Here is a 20,413-nt window from a genome sequence, read left to right on the forward strand (position 1 = left end):
TCAAATAGCCCTTACACAGCCTGGAGGTGTCTTTGGGGTCATTGTCCTGTTGAAAAATAAATGATGGTCCAACTAAACGCAAACCGGATGGCATAGCATGCCGCTGCAAGATGCTGTGGTAGCCATGCTGGTTCAGTATGCCTTCAATTTTGAATAAATCCCTAACAGTGTCACCAGCAAAGCACCCCCACACCATCACACCTCCTCCTCCATGCTTCACGGTGGAAACCAGGCATGTAGAGTCCATCCGTTCACCTTTTCTGCGTCGCACAAAGACACGGTGGTTGGAACCGAAGATCTCAAATTTGGACTCATCAGACCAAAGCACAGATTTCCACTGGTCTAATGCCCATTCCTTGTGTTCTTTAGCCCAAACAAGTCTCTTCTGCTTGTTGCCTGTCCTTAGCAGTGGTTTCCTAGCAGCTATTTTACCATGAAGGCCTGCTGCACAAAGTCTCCTCTTAACAGTTGTTGGAAGAGATATGTCTGCTGCTAGAACTCTGTGTTGCATTGACCTGGTCTCTAATCTGAGCTGCTGTTAACCTGCGATTTCTGAGGCTGGTGACTCGGATAAACTTATCCTCAGAAGCAGAGGTGACTCTGGGTCTTCCTTTCCTGGGGCGGTCCTCATGTAAGCCAGTTTCTTTGTAGCGCTTGATGGTTTTTGCAACTGCACTTGGGGACACTTTCCAAGTTTTCCCAATTTTTCGGACTGACTGACCTTCATTTCTTAAAATAATGATGGCCACTCATTTTTCTTTACTTAGCTGCTTTTTTCTTGCCATAATACAAATTCTAACAGTCTATTCAGTAGGACTATCAGCTGTGTATCCACCTGACTTCTGCACAACACAACTGATGGTCCCAACCCCATTTATAAGGCAAGAAATCCCACTTATTAAACCTGACAGGGCACACCTGTGAAGTGAAAACCATTTCTGGTGACTACCTCTTGAAGCTCATCAAGAGAATGCCAAGAGGTGCAAAGCAGTCATCAAAGCAAAAGGTGGCTAGTTTGAAGAACCTAGAATATAAGACATATTTTCAGTTGTTTCACACTTTTTTGTTAAGTATATAATTCCACATGTGTTAATTCATAGTTTTGATGCCTTCAGTGTGAATGTACAATTTTCCTAGTCATGAAAATACAGAGAAATCTTTAAATGAGAAGGTGTGTCCAAACTTTTGGTCTGTACTGTATGTCTGTCAGAAGCTATCCAAAATCTGGAATTTTTAGGATGCAAGAAGCATGGAAAATGAACATTGAAGGACAAGGTCTGGTAAATGAATTGATCTAAGCTGTAACAACAATAACAGACACTGGGCATAAGTGGCTCTGTTTCTGTAAGCCCCTTAGTAAAACATGTAGTAAAATGTAAGAAGCTCGGTCAGAGCATTGACCTTTTTTGCTGTTTTATATTTGTACTAGCTGTACTACCCGGCTTCGCCCGGGTTAATAACTGCTGTTAGCAAAATAGAATGTGTTAACAAAAATTTATTCTCCACACAAAAACCACAAAACAAATAGATAGAAAATTCATTGGCTCTTGAGGAAGCATTTCTTGTTCTCTTGTCTGCAAGCCTCGCTTCCCTCTCCTCAGAAAGTTCATTGGCCTTTGAGGAAGCAGCTCTTGTTTTCATGTCTGCAAGCCTCGCTTCCCTGTCCTCAGAAAGTTCATTGGCTCTTGAGGAAGCAGCTCTTGTTTTCATGTTTGCAAGCCTCGCTTCCCTCTCCTTAGAAAGTTCATTGGCCCTTGAGGAAGCAGCTCTTGTTCTCTTGTCTGCAAGCCTCGCTTCCCTCTGCTTAGAAAGTTCATTGGCTCTTGAGGAAGCAGCTATTGATTTCATGTCTGCAAGCCTCGCTTCCCTCTCCTTAGAAAGTTCATTGGCCCTTGAGGAAGCAGCTCTTGTTCTCTTGTCTGCAAGCCTCGCTTCCCTCTGCTTAGAAAGTTCATTGGCTCTTGAGGAAGCAGCTGCTGTTCTTATGTGTGTCAGCCTTGTTTCTCGGTCTTCACATTTTTCATTGGCCCGTAATGCAGCTTTTCTTTTCGCATCAGCTGACATTTGTGCCATTTTCTTATGAGGCATTATTGTGGTAAAAATAGTCTGTAACTGGCAGTTTCTATATCCTCTCACATAGAAGTAATGTGACTGACATCAGCCTTTCCACCAGCACACCCTAACTGACATCTTATTACCTTACACAAGCTTTGTTATGACATCAGCCTTTCCACCAGCACACCCTAACTGACATCTTATTACCTTACACAAGCTTTGTTATACTGAGAATGTCCTTTGTTGCCTATATTAACCAATCACAGCTCAGATGAATTAACTGTAGCAAAATAGAAGCTGAGCTGTGATTGGTTGCTATTGGCAGCCTGATAAATCTTTGTGAGATGAGTTTTGTGTGTGCTGAGGGTGGTATATGTGTTCAAGCACGTGGTGGTGTGTGGCGCATTTTGGGTGTATGTTCATATCCCCGTGTGTGGTGAGTATGAGTATCCCATGTCGGGGTCCCACCTTAGCAACTGTACGGTATATACTCTTTGGCGCCATCGCTCTCATTCTTTAATTCTCCCTTGTTCACATCTGGCAGCTGTCAATTTGCCTCCAACACTTTTTCTTTCACTTGTTCCCCATTATGTAGATAGGGGCAAAATTGTTTGGTGAATTGGAACGCGCGGGGTTAAAATTTCGCCTCACAACGTAGCCTATGACGCTCTCGGGGTCCAGACATGAGACATACACACACACATACATACATACATACATACATCCATCCATACACACACACACACATTCAGCTTTATATATTAGATTGAGAGGTGCATTTTTGGCACCATGAATATACGGGTGTTGGCTGCATCTGACTACTTTGCTACTTGTATATTACTTGTAGTTTATGTTACATTAATTGCACTGTAATTTAAATTGGTTGTATGCCTGATGGAAATTGCAAGTTTTTATTTATTTATTTTTTAATTTTATTTGAAAGATCTGTTGCTCTTTGACAAAAAAAAACAAAACCGCTGCTCTTCAGCTTGAGTATAAAGTCAGTGAGCTGTCAGTCAAACAGAGGAAGGTGGTGCTAAGCGGGGAATAAAGCCTGGGAGGCAGAGGCTTGGGAAGTGCTCTGGCACAATCAAAGCACTTCAGCCTCATTTGCATATGAATTAAACAGCGTTTTCTTTTTCGGTATGGGAGCAACAGATTGCATAAATGTAAGGATAACATTATCTTTTAGAGAGCAATATGACCATATAAACCGTTTGGAGTGATGGATCGGGCTGACACATTCAGCCCTGAGGAAGTGGCAGTGTAGCCACGAAACGCGTAGGCAAGGTAATAAAGAAAGTTTTGGTTTATCATTAATCCTTGTGTGTGTCTGGACCAGCGCGGAGGATCAGCCCGGCTCCTTATCTCCTCTCATTGTTAACATTCCTTTAAAAGTATTATATATAAAAAACCCTTTGATATCACCCAATAGAAATAGGAATGCAACAAAACATAATTAAAGTTAACCATATTCAACTTGAAAAATATATTTAGTTATTTATTTTTATAAATAATGTGTATTAAATAAACATTTTAAACTGCAAAAAAAGATTTACATCAGGAATCAATGTATCAGTGTTGACTCCAGGCTGTTTAGCTCACAGAGCATTGCCTAATCTGGATACAATTGTATCTAGTTCTCAGTTTGGATTCCAGCAGCCATAGGGTATGTGCACACACGTTGTGTTTTTTTCTGCACATTTTCTGCACCAAAATCTGCACAAAATCTGCTGATAACTTTTCTCTGGCAGGAGATTAGCTGCGTCAAAAACACAGGTTTAGCTGCGTTTTTTGTTGCATTTTTGCTGCGTATTTGCAGCGTTTTTTTCACTGTCCTTCTGTCCCTATTTAGTAATGCACATAAAATTCTGTGAAAAAAAAGACTCCCATTCTATTTTTCCATCAAAAACGCTGCAAATACGCAGCAAAATACGCAGGTGCGTTTTTGCTGCGTATACGTAGCGTTTTTTCATCCCCTCATTACTTCCTATGGGTGAAAAAACGCTGAAAGAAGTGACATGTGACTTCTTTCAGTGTTTTTCTAATCACTGAAAATATGCAGCAAACAAAAACAACACGTGGGAACAGTGAATTCTGGTTTCTCATAGGCCTTGCTGGTACTGCCAGACGCAGCTGAAAATTTACATAAAAATCTGCAGAAAATACTCTGCAAAACACAACGTGTGTGCACATACCCATAAAGCGCATACCGGCAGACAATACATGAAATACGTGTGTGCTTCCAATATAATTGACTTGAGGGAAGGTTTAGGAGGGTTGTACATACTGACAGATGACATTGAACTGAGCAGAAATAATATAATGAAATAGACAAATACCAAGAACTGACAGCGATTTTATACTATTAATTCCAGTTATATTCTTCTCTCTTTCAGTCCACCCACGTTGCACAAGTCAGCTTCCAGATAGATGCATTTGGGTCTTCCTTCATCTTGGATGTTGAACTTAACCAGTGAGTATTATTGTAACCAAGATTACTTGTTGAGATTGCAACAAGTGACCATGTAATAATTGCCAGATCATTGACAAATCGTTGAGATCCACTGACAAGGGGCACATGGCGTTACTTAAAGTATTCCTTGTACTCTAGGGAGGTGAAAGTTTTAAATAGTGGCTTTAAAGAAGTTGTCCACTACTTTGATATTATAGATCTATTTTATTATTATGATAGGGGTCATCAATATCAGATCGGTGAGAGTGTTGGGTGTCAGCTTCGGCACCAGCCCGATGTACTGTAAATAGTGTACTGAGCAGAACAGGACAGCTCTGTACACGGTTTATTGGCCATTGCCAAGAAGTTCAACTCAGCTCCTAATCAATTCTCAGCAGCAAATGCAGAGTAAGCAGACGGGGAAGCAATGGTTTATTCCTGGAAGGACACAACTGCTTCCTACACGGAATGTAATACATAAGGGATACACACTCAGAAGCAAAGAGGGCTGGGGAGCACTAAATACTATATGATCCATGGTAGACTAGCACTACACTGCTTTCCCCTCTTACTGTCATAATGTCTACCTGTTGCCACCAGTAGGTGGAGCCCACTTTAAACAGATATACAGAGATACCACTCAGTACACTACTCACTGTATACATCCATAGTCAGTTAGCGCCCCCTAGAGGTGGTCGCAGGCTGCCAGAATTACATAACTTATTAAAATGTTATTCCTATCTCAGGCAATGATGATATGCTATGAAAGAATGACCATGAGAGGTCCGATCTCTGGTACTGATCTTTGAGGCCCCTTCATTCTCAGGATTTATGGGGTCCCAGAAGTCACCAAATCCCCCCCAGCCCCAACGATACTTTTGTTCAGTTCTTAGTAGGGAGCAAAGAAAGCCCATTCTAATTTTTTTTGCTGTAGGATCCAATGATTTGCTTGGAACCTAGATTGAGAGGGATAACAACAGTCATACATTGTGGCCTCTGCAATATTTGCACTGATATGTAGATAGAAGAATATTTCTATGGGATGAGCACTTGCCGACAGTATGGTCAGGGGTGATAGAGACTCTGGGAAAAATGCTCTTTCCAAAATGTCCAGGCTCTACCAACAAAGATATGTGTGTTATCTGTGTTCAGCTTTTCCCATTCTCCAAGCCTTGCCAGTGATCCTTTTTGCTTCAGATTGATGTAAATCTGCAGCTTCATGCTCCACTCAGTACCTTCTCAAATTTATGACTGCTGAACTCTCCATAAGCTCTGCATTAAGAGCTGATAACTTGTATGCTGAGTAAAGGCCATTACTGATAAGTGTTCATTTATTATTAATAGGAAAGAAATGCTGCTACCAGTGGATGCTCTCATGTCCTTGCTCAGGAGAACTAGATCACTGGTGTGTCCTGCAAGAAAAAAAGTAACCCCCTAAAATAAAATTAATAGATAAAAAGATATCAGTTGTCATTTACTTGAAGAGAACCTTTTGATCTCGAGCCATGGTGACTTGATAGATGAACGATCTGTAGGAAGATCGATTTTGTGTAAGCCTAGATAGGTCCACCAGGGTCTTCTCCACCGTTATCTTGATTGTATCAAGCCATCGGGTTACTTGTCTTCCGCTTTGCTTTGTTCCTTCTATTCTTCCGACCATGATGTTCTTCTCCAGTGATTTTACCTGGTCCAAATGCAGCTCTTCTCTTGAATCAGGTATTTTTTTTCTTTTGTTCCTACTCCTCTGTTGTCATGGCTTGTTTTGGGGATTCTATCTGGTGACCTGTTGCTTCGTGGTCGGTTCTTCTGTCTGCTGAACTATTGCTCTTTTCCTTCCCTGAACAAATGCTGATTGTTCCTATTGTCTTTTATTCTCCCTTCTTGGTTTGCTCCTTTTCAGGTGTTTTCCATTTTCCCATTTTGGTTTGCCTTATCACGTTCTGTGTGGGGCTTTATATATTATCCCTTCACTGCACTTCCTTGCTGGCTATACTTCAACTTGGATTTGTGTTACGGAGTTCCAGCATGTTAGCAAAGGGATTTACCCTGCTAGACTTACACAGCTTATATTCTTGCTTTGTGTCTGTTTGTCTACCTTCCCAGCACCTTTTTCTTTTACCCATTTTAGGTTTCTGTGAGGTTATTCTCATTTCATTTATTTTTTGGTTTTCCTTACTATTCCCTATGAATGTGCTTTAAGTTTCTAACCTTGGGTCTTCGTGTCCACCTACACACTTTCCTCTCCCCTTATTGGCAGTGTATTGTGGCCTCCCCTCTGGTTCCTCAGGAGGCAACAGAATCCCCTCGACAGCCCTCTAGGGATTCAGGTCCGAGTTGGTGTTTTTAGTTGTGCGGCTAGGGATTGACTAGTCTGTACAGAGACCAGTGGGGTGTAGGTGCGGCTTCTTTTCATAGTAAGTCTTCCTTATTCTCTTTACCCATGTGTGAGTGTAGTACGTGCATAATATCTGTGTTCCAAAGATATGGCCCCCTCTTCTCTATATGTAAATATAGTCTCGTTACCCAAAACAAAATAATCCTCATGATGATACCTACATAGAATAATTGATGACAAGCATTTCATATAATGAAGCGGGGGCCATATCGCCGAAACAGGGAGCACAGGAGCAAAAACAACACCAGACTCAGGGTAACAGTGGCATTTACACCAGGTAAGAAAAAAATATTTATTGCAACTGATAGGTCAACTTTAAAGGTGTTTTTCAGATGTAGGAAAAATATGACTGCTTTCTTCTAAAAACAGTGCCACACATGTCCATTGGTTGAGTCTTGATTTACATCGTGGCTCCGTCCAAGTGAATGAGACTGAGCTGCAATACCATCTATAACTTGTGGACATTTGTGGCGCTGTTTTTGGAACAAGCTGTCATGTTTTTTCTGTTTTTAGACAACACTCTTGAACTGTATGTTTTTGGTATTAAAATAATTGCTACCTTTACAGGGAGCGTCACTCAGCTGTTTTAGAAACTTAAATGAAAAGGCCAATACTCAAATATAAGAAACAAGAAACTTTGTAAATCTGCTTCTTTCCCCAACTATGAGCCACTTCTTCTTCTCCACCTGGCTCCTGAACTCATCAGTCACTTTAAATGATGAGTTCAAGAGGGACTGCCTGCTCACTGTTTTCTACTAGGTGATTAATTTCAACCCTGAGTTAGACTCAAAGCTACACTGATCAGTACTGCTGTATAATGTCCTTCATGTTATTGCTGCTTTGAACATGTGCTACATAGTTTTCCCCCTTTTATATCTGCTCTTCAGTTGTCTCTGAGCTGGTGGGTGTAGACTAGCTGCCAGGATGTCTCCCATACACAGTACACAGATACATGAAGGAGAGCAGGAATCCTTCATTTCTCTGGGTACTGTGTATGAGAGACATCCTGGCAGCTAGTCTACATCCACCAGCTCAGAGACAACTGAAGAGCAGATATAAAGGGAGGGGGGGGGGGAATGGTGTCAAATGGGGATATACTAGTGCATAACTCAGCAGATTTAACATATAGGGAAAGTCCACATGGAAAATGTTCACCGTAGGTCACAATGGTGCAATTTTACCACGCTAGATTGAAAGGGCTAAAATTAATTGTGTGGATAAAATTTCTAAAATACCATCCACTTGCCAAGTACTGAAATCTACTGTGGCTTTTACCAATGCAAGTCTGCTTTGTGTGATTTCAGTCTTACAGTGTTTCAGTGTGGTAAGCTGCTCCAATTTTGCCTTGCACTCGTATGAACGTCACCCCCTCAGCGTCTCCATTTATTTACTCATCTGATTTCGCTGTCTTACTGCTGGAGGCCATGAGCAAACAGGGGCGAGCTGCCAGCATCTGAGCAGATGGATGATGACATCATCATGTTACTGACATGTGAATTGGGGTTCAGCTGAAAATTTTACATTACACGCAAGGTTGATAAATTCAATCTGCAAATAAATAGCATGTGCCAATAATACTATAGAAAGATGCTGATACTACATTCTCCTATGCTATCAAGCTAGAAGAGGTTTCACGCTACAAAAAGCTTTAAGGGATTTCCCACCCTTTTATTTTTAACTTGACATGTAGCCTCAGTGCATTTTAAAAATAAAATAAAAAAATCATATACTCACCTTCCAATCTATTGTCCACATCCACCATCAGTCTCCTTTCCTTTTCTTCCGGCGTGGTCAGTATGTGACTGCTGCACACAATCAGTGATGCAATATTTAGCTGCAGTGGTCAAACACTGATCCCAATGGAAAAGCTTTGGCTTGACTTCCACTCACTTTTTTCATCGCTCCTCGTTGCAGAGGAGGAATCTTTCTGCTTTGTACACACTTGCATTAAATAAATAAACAATTCTCTTTTTGTGATTCTCCCCGAGAATCAAACCCACAACCTGCATCATTGCAGGCAGTAGCAAAAAGATATGAGCCACAGCCTGCACTGCCAATTCTGGGAGGATTTTGTATACATGAAGCTGCATGGCAGGCTCTGAACCCACAGGCAGATTATATGGACACATAGAAATACATCTGAATATAGCAATGTATTGCTATTTCCCTGTGTTCTGTAGGGAAAATAAAAAATGTATTTCTTCCTATAAAATTGCTAAAAAATAATGAAAAATAATTACACAAATGTCATTTTTACTGCTTTTTTTTTAAAAATAATAAACATGACAAATCAGCAACTAACATGGACATATTTGGTGTCCCTGTAATCGTAACAACCCACACAACACAGTCATCAGATTATATACGTTGATCAATAAATGAAGTAAAAAACAGATTGCAAGCTATCGAGACTACTCAGGCCTCTTAATCAGGCAAAATCTGAAGATTTGTGCCCTGTTATGTATAAATATGTGATTCTTCAGATTTTGGGTTATACTATGCCTGATGAAGAGACCTGAGTAGTCTCGAAAGCTTGCAATTTGTTACCATCTTTTCAGTCAGCCATTAAAAGGTATCAACCACTGAAGACTCTCAAATCTAAATATTTTACGTTTTGATATTCGTGAGACAAGCTGAAGTTACCATTTTGCCCAAAAAATGTATGTAAACCTTACATTTGTGTTAACTTTTTTTTATAGGTTTAATGGAGGAAAAAATAGAATTATACCATTTACCAATTTACAAATAAACAACTAAGTAAAAACAAGTTACTTAACTATTTTCTTCAGTTCTCCTTTAAGACGCGGCAGACATGACGGATGACTGGAGTTTCGCCTTCTTCAGAATTAATCGATCCTTCCATTTTTTCAGAAACATTTTTTGCATTTATCTGTTCGGGAAATCAATATCGCTCTGATAATCTAATTGTCCGCTGACAGCTGTCAGTATAAGGAAAGGAATATTATGCTACAGGCGCCTGTATCGTGCACTTCTGCTATAATGCATTTTCAACCAGGGATGTATTGACTACAGGTCTAATTACTGGAAGAGCTTCTCCAGTCAGTGTATTGTGAAATCAGATTTACTAAAGCTTTATAAAAAAAAAAATAATAATAATAATATGCCCCTCCCCCCCAACATATAATAGGATTTGTACATGATACATGGAAATATTGTCATAGCTTGTCGCACACATTAAATAGGACCTGTCACCTCTACTGATATGTCTGCTTTAGCAAATAATCGTATTTCATATAAAAATAGCAATTCTGAAGCACCTTTTCTATGAATTTCGCATTGTGCTATGTACCTCTGTTATTCCTCCTGGAAATGTAACTGGGGCTTACCCTTGTTTCCTTGTCAATACAATTTGTCCCTACACAACCTGACACTGTCAGCAGTAATTATTGATGTATAGGCATCTGCGGCACATCCCCCCTCATTAACTCCTTCTTGACATCTCATATACAGTATATATAAGAGCATTGCTGTTTTGGGATTCACACAATTTGCCATGTATGTACAGTGTGAGGACGGCACGCACTCATGATATATCGACACCAGCAGTATGCTGCTGCAAAAGCCGGGATTGGTGATAACTCTGATCCTGGCCTTTTAACTCCATAGATGCTGACGTTTCAATAGAGACATGGGGAAAGCACTCTCCCTCTCAACTCAGTATATTAAATAAGAGATCAAGCAATTTGCATCGTCAAGTCACTTAGTGAGCCAAAAAAACCTGTAAAAAAGAAATCTCAAGTCAAATGTTTAAAATTTATATTTAGAATATATATACCGTACATCTACATACGGCGGGCGAAATAAGCTTTTAACACGTCACCATTTTTCTTAACAAATATATTCTAAACGTGCCCTTGACATGAAATTCTCACCAGATGTTGGTAACGACCAATCCACACAGGCAAAGAAATGCCGCCATAGATGTCCATAAATTAAGTTATGTGTAATAATGAGAAATGACACATGGAAAAGTATCGAACGCGTTTACTGAAATTTATTTAATACTTTGTACAAAAGCCTTTGTTGGTGATGAAGCTTCAAGACGCCTACTGTATGGAGAAACTAGTCGCAGACATTGCTCGGGTGTGATTTTGACCCATTCTCCCAAACAAACATCCTGAAGCTTCCATCTGCTGCTTCTATGAACTCTGAGCTTTAGTTCCTTCCATACATTTTCTATTAGATTCAGGTCCGGTGATCGGCTCGGCCATTCTAGCAGCTTTATTTTCTTTCTCTGAAACAACTCGAGAGTTTCCTTGGCTGTGTGTTTGGGATCATTGTCTTGCTGAAATGTCCACCCTCGTTTCATCTTCATCGTCCTGGTAGATTTTTGTCAAGAATGTCTCGGTACATTTGTCCATTCATCCTTCCTTCAATTACATGCAGTTTGCCAATGCCGTATGCTGAAAAACAGCCCCACACCATGATGTTCTCACCTCCAAACTTCACTGTTGGTATGGTGTTTTTGGAGTGATATGCAGTGCCATTTGGTCTCCAAACATGGTGTGTATTATGGCATCTAAAGAGTTCAATTTTGGTCTCATCTGACCAGACTATATTTTCCCAGTATTTCACAGACTTGACTAAATGTTGTTGAGCAAACTTTAAAGGCGCTAGTACATGCTTTTTGTTCAGCAATGGAGTCTTGCGTGGTGAGCGTGCATACAGGCCATGGAGCTTGAGCGCATTAATTATTGCTTTCTTTGAAACAATACCTGCTGATTCCAAGTCTTTTTGTAGCTCTCCACAGGTGGCCCTTGTCTCTTGGACAACTCTTCTGATAATTATTTACACTCCTCTGTCTGAAATATTGCGGGGAGCACCTGACCATGGCCGGTTTATGGTAAAATCAAATTATGTTTTTGCCACTTCTAGATTATGGCCCCCAACAGTGCTCACTGGAACCTTCAGTACTTTGTTCTGTAACCAATTTTTTGTTTCGCAACAACAAGGTTGCGAAGGTACTGAGACAGCTCACTGGTTTTACCCATTATGAGATGTTTCTTTGTGGCACCTTGGTAATGAGACACCTTTTTATAGGCCATCAGTTGAACCAGCTGATATTATTTTTCACTAAGTGGCAGGATTGCTTTCTGATTACTGATAGATTTCAGCTGGTGTCATGGCTTTCCATGGCTTTTTGCACCTCTCTTGCTTCATTTTTTCAATACTTTTTCCCTGTGTCATTTCTCATTATTCACATTACTTAATTTATGGACATCTATGGTTTGATTTCTTTGCCTGTGTGGATTGGATGGGTTGTTTCCGACATCTGGTGAGAATTTCATAGCAATAGCACCTTTAGGACTATATTTACCGTACTTAGAAAATTGGTGACGTGTTCAAAACTTATTTCACCCGCTGTGTAAACAATACATTGGAAAACTTTTTTGTTCCAGTTAAAATGTTTTCTTATCTCATGTATATATAAAAAAAATTGTACACATAATTAATATTTATGCCTCCACAATAATCTGAACTATAAAACTATTTAAACCGCACGGTGAATGCCTTACAAATGGCAGAATTCCTGTTTTTTGGGGTTTCTTTTTGTTCATCAGGCCTTCTTAAAGAAGAAAAAGCAAACAAAAAACTCAGCCCTCTAGGCTATATTCACACGATCAGTATTTGGTCAGTATTTTACATCAGTATTTGTAAGCCAAATCCAGGAGTGGGTGAAATATACAGAAGTGTTGATGTGTTTCTGTTATACTTTTCCTCTGAGTGTTCCGCTTCTGATTTTGACTTACAAATACTGATGTACAATACTGACCAAATACTGAACGTACATAGTGGGCTACATTCCCACTATGAGGTTTTGGTGCGTTTTTTATGCTGCATATTTTTTTAAAAAATGGAAGTAACCTATATTACTTAACCCCTTTACCCCCCAAGGTGGTTTGCACGACTAGGCCAATTTTTACAATTCTGACCACTGTCACTTTATGAGGTAATTACTCTGGAACGATTCAATGGATCCCCCTGATTCTAAGACTGTTTTTTGTGACATATTGTACTTCATGATAGTGATAACATTAAATCGATATCACTTGAGTTTATTTATGAAAAAAACGGAAATTTGACGAAATTTTTGACAATTTTGCAATTTTCAAACTTTTAATTTTCATGCCCTTAAATAAAAGAGATATGTCACACAAAATAGTTAATAAATAACATTTCCCACATATCTACTTTACATCAGCACAATTTTGGAACCAAAATTTTTTTTGTTAGGAAGTTATAAGGGTTAAAAGTTGACCAGCGATTTCTCTTTTTTACAACAAAATTTACAAACCCATTTTTTTAGGGACCACATCACATTTGAAGTGACTTTGAGGGGCCTTTATGACAGAACATACCCAAAAGTGACACCATTCTAAAAACTGCACCCCTCAAGGTACTCAAAACCACATCAAGAACTTTATTAACCCTTCAGGTGCTTCACAGGAATTTTTGGACTGTAGTAGAAAAAAATGAACATTTATTTTTTTTCACAAAAATGTTACTTTAGACCCCAATTTTTTTATTTTCGCAAGGATATCATTAAAAAATGGACGGCAAAATATGTTGTGCAATTCCTCCTGAGCACGCCGATACCTGATATGTGGGGGAAAACCACTGTTTGGGCGCACGGCAGAGTTCGGAAGGGAAGAAGCGCCATTTGACTTTTTGAATGTAAAATTTGCTTAAATAATTAGCGGACGCCATGTCGCCTTTGGAGAGCCCCTGATGTGCCTAAACAGTGGAAACCCCCCACATGTGACACAATTTTGGAAACTAGACCCCTCAGGGAACTTATCTAGATGTGTGGTGAGGACGCTGAACCCCAGGTGCTTCACAGAAGTTTATAACATTGAAATGAAATTTTCACATTTTTCCCACAAAAATGTTTTTCAGCCTCCAATTCTGCACTTTCATAAGGGTAATAGGAGAAATTGCACCATGCAATTTGTTGTGCAATTTCTCCTGAGTAAGCCAATACCCTATATGTGGGGGAAAACCACTGTTTTGGTGCACGGCAGGGTTCGGAAGAGAAGGAGCGCCAGTTGACTTTTTGAATGTAAAATTTGCTTGAAAAATTAGCGGACGCCATGTCGCGTTTGGAGAGCCCCTGACAGCCTAAACAGTGGAAACCCCCCAGAAGTGACTCCATTTTGGAAACTAGACCCCTCAAGGATTTTATCAAGGGGTATAGTGAACATTTTGAACCCAGAGGTACGACACAGAATTTGATAACAATAGGTCATCATATTGAATAAGTTGTCATTAGTCTTGAGCACAAGTGCTCGCTACTTGAGTTTGCATCGGGTGCTCGGGTATGCACCATGTATCGCGGTGCTCAAGTGACATGCTCGAGTCCCCGCCCCGAATGTTTCACGGTTATTAGACACTCAAAAAAAACATGCGGGGATCGCTCGTGCTTTGCACAACCCTAACCCTAACCGTAGCACAACCCTAACCCTAGCACAACCCTAAACCTAGCGTTTATTTTTTACGCCGTTCCTAGTGCGGTATAAGTGATTAGACGACTTTATTCTTCGGGTCGGTGCGATTACAGCGATGCCAGATCCATATTGTTTTTTTATGATTGACAGCTGTCACACACTAAAAGACGCTTTTTTTGCAAAGACTAGTTTTTGCATTGCCATATTTTGAGAGCTATAATTTTTCCATATTTCGGCCGGCAGAGTCATGTGATGGCTTGTTTTTTGCGGGATGAGTTGACGTTTTTATTGGTACCCTTTTCAGCCACGTAACATTTTTTGATCGCTTTCTATTCTGATTTTTGGGAGGCAGAATAAACAAAAACCAACAATTCTGGAATTGTTTTTTTTTTTTTATGCTGTTCCACGTGTGGTAAAATTGATAAGGTAGCTTTATTCTTAGGTCAGTACGTTTACAGCGGTACTGCATTTATATTGTTTTTTATGTTCTGGCGCTTTTACGCAATAAAAATTATTTTATAGAAAAAAATAATTTTTTTGTATCGCTTCATTCTGAGAACTATAACTTTTTTATTTTTCGGCTGATGGAGCTGTATGGTGGCTTGTTTTTTGCGGGACAAGATGACGTTTTCAGCGGTACCATTTTTATTTGCATTTGTCTTTTTGATCGCGTTTTCTTCCATTTTTTGTTTGGCGGTATGATGGTAAAGCATCGTTTTTTGCTTCGTGTTTTTTTTTTTTTTTACTGTGTTCAGTAAAGGGGTTAACTAGTGGGACAGTTTTATAGGTCAGTTCGTTCTGGGCACGGCGATACCAAATATGTGTACTTTTATTGATTTTTTTTTTCCATAATAAATAAATATTATGGGTACAATATATTTTTATTTTTTGGGGATTATTTTGTTTTCATTTTTTTTTAAATATTTTTTTTTTTCACTTTCTGGCACTTTTTTTACTTTTACACTTTGTCCCACTATGGGACTTTCAATTTTTGCGGCCTGATCGGCTGTATAGCATAGAGAGCAGCAGCTCCCTATGCTATGCAGACTGTCAGCGCTGCACACAGGGAGAAGTTACTTTGGTCATGCGCTGTAAATGACCAAAGTAACTTCCTGCTGTCTGGTGACCCGGATGTTGTCATGACGACATCGGGTCACCATGACAACATCTGGGAACCGCCGCAGACAGTGCGGTACACCGGCAGAGGAGGTGAGTACTGGCGCTTACCTCCCCTTGCCCCCCAATGCTGCAATCGACTTAGATCGCAGCATTGCGTGGGTTAATGTGCTGGGAGCGGTGCGGGACTGCTCCAGGCATATAGCACCAGGTGTCAGCTAGCTGTGACAATCATGTGACACCCAGCGGCGATCGCCCCGCACCGCTTGTGTACGGGCGTGATCATATCACGCGTAATAGTACGTAGCTGGTCCGTAAGGCCCAGGGCGCAGCTACATACTATTGCTGACAAGGTCGGAAAGGGTTAATGGGTGTAGAAATGGTGCAAAAAATCTGCAACATCAAAAACTCACCAAAAGCTCATTGTGTGAACTTAGCCTTACAGCTCCATCATGGAAACATAGGTATGTATAGGTCTCAGAATATGGTGACACAAAAAGAAAATTATTTTTGAAAACTATTTTTTTTTCCTTGTGCAAAAGTAGTGTAACGTTATTTTATATGGCAAAGTAACTGTGATATTTACCAAATGGGGAAACCCCATATAATACCCCTCACTAAAGACTATAAAATTTAATATTAAATATTGAATTAGAATGCACACTGGGTAATAAAAAACATCCCTGATCTACCTTAACTTTCTATTATAATCACTCGTATGTTTGTTCTGATGACCTCATAGGAAGGCACCATTCGTGGCAGAATAGGAAGGTAGTTTATACTAGCAGATGTCCCCCCAACATGTTTCATCGCTTCAGCGTCGTCGTCAGGGGTATTATATGGTATTATTATTATATTATATATTGGTAAATATTGCATAAGCATCCCTCTGGGCTATTTATATTCCTCTTGTTGGTATTTGCAAAGTAACTGTGGTTTAATAAAAAAAAATAAGAATATATATATATATATCTATATATATACAGTGCCTTGTGAAAGTATTTGGCCCCCTTGAACTTTTCTACCTTTTGCCACATTTCTGGCTTCAAACATAAAGATATAAAATTCTATTTTTTTGGGGAAGAATCAACAACAAGTGGGACACAATCGTGAAGTGGAACGAAATTTATTGGATATTTTAAACTTTTTAAAAAAATTAAAAACTGAAAAGTGGGGTGTGCAATATTATTCGGCCCCCTTGAGTTAATACTTTGTAGCGCCACCTTTTTGTGCGATTACAGCTGCAAGTCGCTTGGAGTATGTCTCTATCAGTTTTGCACATCGAGAGGCTGAAATTCTTGCCCATTCTTCCTTGCAAAACAGCTCGAGCTCATTGAGGTTGGATGGAGGGCGTTTGTGAACAGCAGTTTTCAGCTCTTTCCACAGATTCTCGATTGGACTCAGGTCTCGACTTTGACTTGGCCATTCTAACACCTGGATACGTTTATTTTTGAACCATTCCATTGTAGGTTTTGCTTTATGTTTGGGATCATTGTCTTGTTGGAAGCTAAATCTCCGTCCCAGTCTCAGGTCTTTTGCAGACTCCAACAGGTTTTCTTCCAGAATGGTCCTGTATTTGGCTCCGTCCATCTTCCCATCAATTTTAACCATCTTCCCTGTCCCTGCTGAAGAAAAGCAGGCCCAAACCATGATGCTGCCACCGTGGGGATGGTGTTTTGAGGGTGATGAGCTGTGTTGCTTTTACACCAAACATATCGTTTTGCATTGTGGCCAAAAAGTTTATATTTTGGTTTCATCTGACCAGAAAACCTTATTCCACATGTTTGGTGTGTCTCCCAGGTGGCTTGAGGCAAACTTCAAACGAGACTTTTTATGGATATCTTTGAGAAATGGCTTTCTTCTTGCCACTCTTCCATAAAGGCCAGATTTGTGCAGTGTACGACTGATTGTTGTCCTATGGACAGAATCTCCCACCTCAGCTGTAGATCTCTGCAGTTCATCCAGAGTGATCATGGCTGCATCTCTGATCAGTCTTCTCCTTGTTCGAGATGAAAGTTTAGCGGGACGGCCTGGTCTTGGAAGATTTGCAGTGGTCTGATACTCTTTCCATTTCAATATGATCGCTTGCACAGATCGCTTGCACAGTGCTCCTTGAGATGTTTAAAACTTGGGAAATCTTTTTGCATCCAAATCCGGCTTTAAACTTAGCCACAACAGTATCTCGGACCTGCCTGGTGTGTTCCTTGGTCTTCATGATGCTCTCTGCACTTGAAACAGAGCCCTGAGACTATCACAGAGCAGGTGCATTTATATGGAGACTTGATTACACACAGGTGGATTCTATTTATCATTACCAGTCATTTAGGAAGACATTGGATCATTCAGAGATCCTCACTGAACTTCTGCACTGAAAGTAAAGGGGCCAAATAATATTGCACGCCCCACTTTTCAGTTTTTAATTTTTTAAACTAGTTTAAAATATCCAATAAATTTCGTTCCACTTCACAATTGTGTCCCATTTGTTGCTGATTCTTCCCAAAAAACGTAGAATTTTATATCTTTATGTTTGAAGCCAGAAATGTGGCAAAAGGTAGAAAAGTTCAAGGGGGCCAAATACTTTCACAAGGCACTGTAATATATATATTGTAAGGCAGCGCTACTTATTATCCTGGGGGATACTCGCTTCGCTGCGTCAATCAACTCACATATGATCAGCTTTCCTTTTTTCAACAATGCTCAGCAGTTTATTACACATCATAAACAGCTTATTTCCGGGTCCAACTCCGTGACCCGCCGACACACTGATAAAGTCCACGAGCCCAAGTTGCAGACCGGCCCACTTGGCTCTAATTACAGCCTTCCGCAAGGTAGTACTAAACAATGTCCATGTAAATGTCCATAACACAAGAGTATTACCTTTTGCCGGCTTCAGCTGTAATAGTCCATTTCATACTCCCCCACTGTGGCTCTACGGCTTCCCACACGTGGGCTCCAGCCGTCACTCCCTTTAAAGGCTTACTGGCGTATTACATATATCATACCCAGGCTTCACCCTCCAGGACGCTTGTGTGGTACTCCGAGGCTTACTGGCATCCCCCACACTTTCACACAGGGATCCAGGCTTCACTTCCACCGGAGTCCACCAGGCCTCTTGTGTGGCACTCCGAGGCTTACTGGCATCCCCCACACTCTCACACAGGGATCCAGGCTTCACCTCCACCGGAGTCCACCAGGCCTCACACGAGCGGTGTTCCCACCACACACAGGGAACAGCCTCGTGCCTCTCACACGGTGCCCACACAGGAGCTCCCAACACACAGGAACTCCTACACACCGGAACACACCTGTCACAAATCACACAGGGTTTATATATACTGCAGCACTCACCCACACCCACAGATAGGACCTTAACTGTGTGCATAAGGACCTGTGTGATGTCACGGTCATGTGACCAGTCAGTTAAAGGGGAAGGTACATGGTCATTCAAACTACACTGAACCATTAAAGGGATGTCTGCTACATCACAATATATAAATATATATATATATATATATGACGCGCCCCCTGGGCCTGTGTTGTGCAGGGATATACCCGGATTCGCTGGGGGTTGTAGTCTCCGTGGCGTGGACCCGGTCCGTGCCCAGGGTGGTCAATTCAGTGGCAGTCTTATTAGTGAGATAATAGTCCGACTACGCCACCCGTGGATTGCGGTCAGTGGGGGCCGCCGCTGCAAGGCAGACCGCTGAGGCCAGTGTTATGTGTGCAGCTAAGAATGGGATGACTCCCCACGGGAGAAGTATAGCCTCAGGGCAGTTAGTGTGGATGATGGGAGTGATGGTGCACGAGCGTCCCAGCACTGGTAGTGCTGGTGCGGCGAAGAAGCACAGAGACGTGTGGTTGCAGTTTCCAATGCTTTACTCACAGTTCTTTACTGGTCCTAGTCACCTCGGTACCGGCGGTGACTGCCCAAGCCGTGCTGCGTCCACCAGGCAAGGGGCTCGACCAACTCCCAGGCAATTCCAGAGCGTGGCACAGGGCTCCCTTCTCTGGCCGTGCCCCACCAGTGACTCTACGTTTGTCCGGCTGCCTCGGGCCTTCTCTTGGTACGCTGATCTCTGCGTCCCTGACCCTATGTGGTGTGCCTTCCTGGTAGGTGTAGTGAGGGGTCGCACCGAGATATAGTCACGACTGCCGGTCTTTGGCTGAGGATTATTCGCCTCCACCAATTTGGGATCTGGTACCCTGTTCTGCCAACCCGTGACCCGCAATCTCCTGGGCCTATGGGGTTCCTTCTTCTCTCGTGTCTCTGGGCCTCTCTTAATGTGCTGTTTCTTGTTTCCTTTCTCTTCTGTTCCTGTTCTCTCTGCTGTTTCTGGCCTCCACTCCAGGCCTGCCTGGTGGAGCTGGGCCCAGACTGAGCCACAGCTCCCTGTCAGCCCTCTCTGGCTGAACTCCTCTCTGAACAGACTCCCCGGACTGAACACTGTTCTAAGATGGTGCCCACCTTATATACCTCCCTCTATGTGTGAGCCCAGGTGACTAGCAACCAATGGGCTCCTACCTTTGCCCAGAGACCCACCCCTATCTGCTCCTACACCACTGGGTTTTCCTCCCCCTCCCCACTTCAGCCAGGGACAGATGCTGTCATGCCTGCACTTCTGTCTAGTGGGAGCACCATTGAGCTGTCCCTCGGAAATGGGGTGTGTGTGGTGCATGCAGCCTACCGAGTCCTGGTCCACAATCCATCCTTACCCGGGAGTGGAATATCACACCTCTGGTTTGAGGTGCAATACCCCTGTAGCAGCCGAGCCCTCGGGGTGCTACATTCCCCCCTGGTAAATCACAGCACGTCCTCGGGCTGGAAAGAATAAAAACAATTTAAACATACAAAAATTTTAGAATGCATTCACATATAAGACATTAACTATTTACTCATCCCTTTATGGGAGGTACTCTTCTCTGTTT

The 20,413-nt window shown here is 41.5% G+C and overlaps 1 protein-coding gene across 4 annotated transcripts in view; it reads left to right on the forward strand.

The window, feature by feature from the left end:
* ADAM22 (ADAM metallopeptidase domain 22) overlaps nucleotides 1-20,413 on the forward strand; it is a 312,368-nt gene that overhangs the window by 43,159 nt on the left and 248,796 nt on the right. For all 4 annotated transcript variants that reach the window (XM_073677446.1, XM_073677443.1, XM_073677444.1 and 1 more), the window contains exon 3: nucleotides 4,455-4,531. In XM_073677446.1, coding sequence (XP_073533547.1) covers nucleotides 4,455-4,531 — 77 coding nt within the window. The remainder of the gene's footprint in view (nucleotides 1-4,454; nucleotides 4,532-20,413) is intronic.

Source organism: Phyllobates terribilis, unplaced genomic scaffold, assembly GCF_046119375.1.
Source record: "Phyllobates terribilis strain yellow unplaced genomic scaffold, ASM4611937v1 Scaffold_4__5_contigs__length_816908805, whole genome shotgun sequence".
Taxonomy (NCBI): domain Eukaryota; kingdom Metazoa; phylum Chordata; class Amphibia; order Anura; family Dendrobatidae; genus Phyllobates; species Phyllobates terribilis.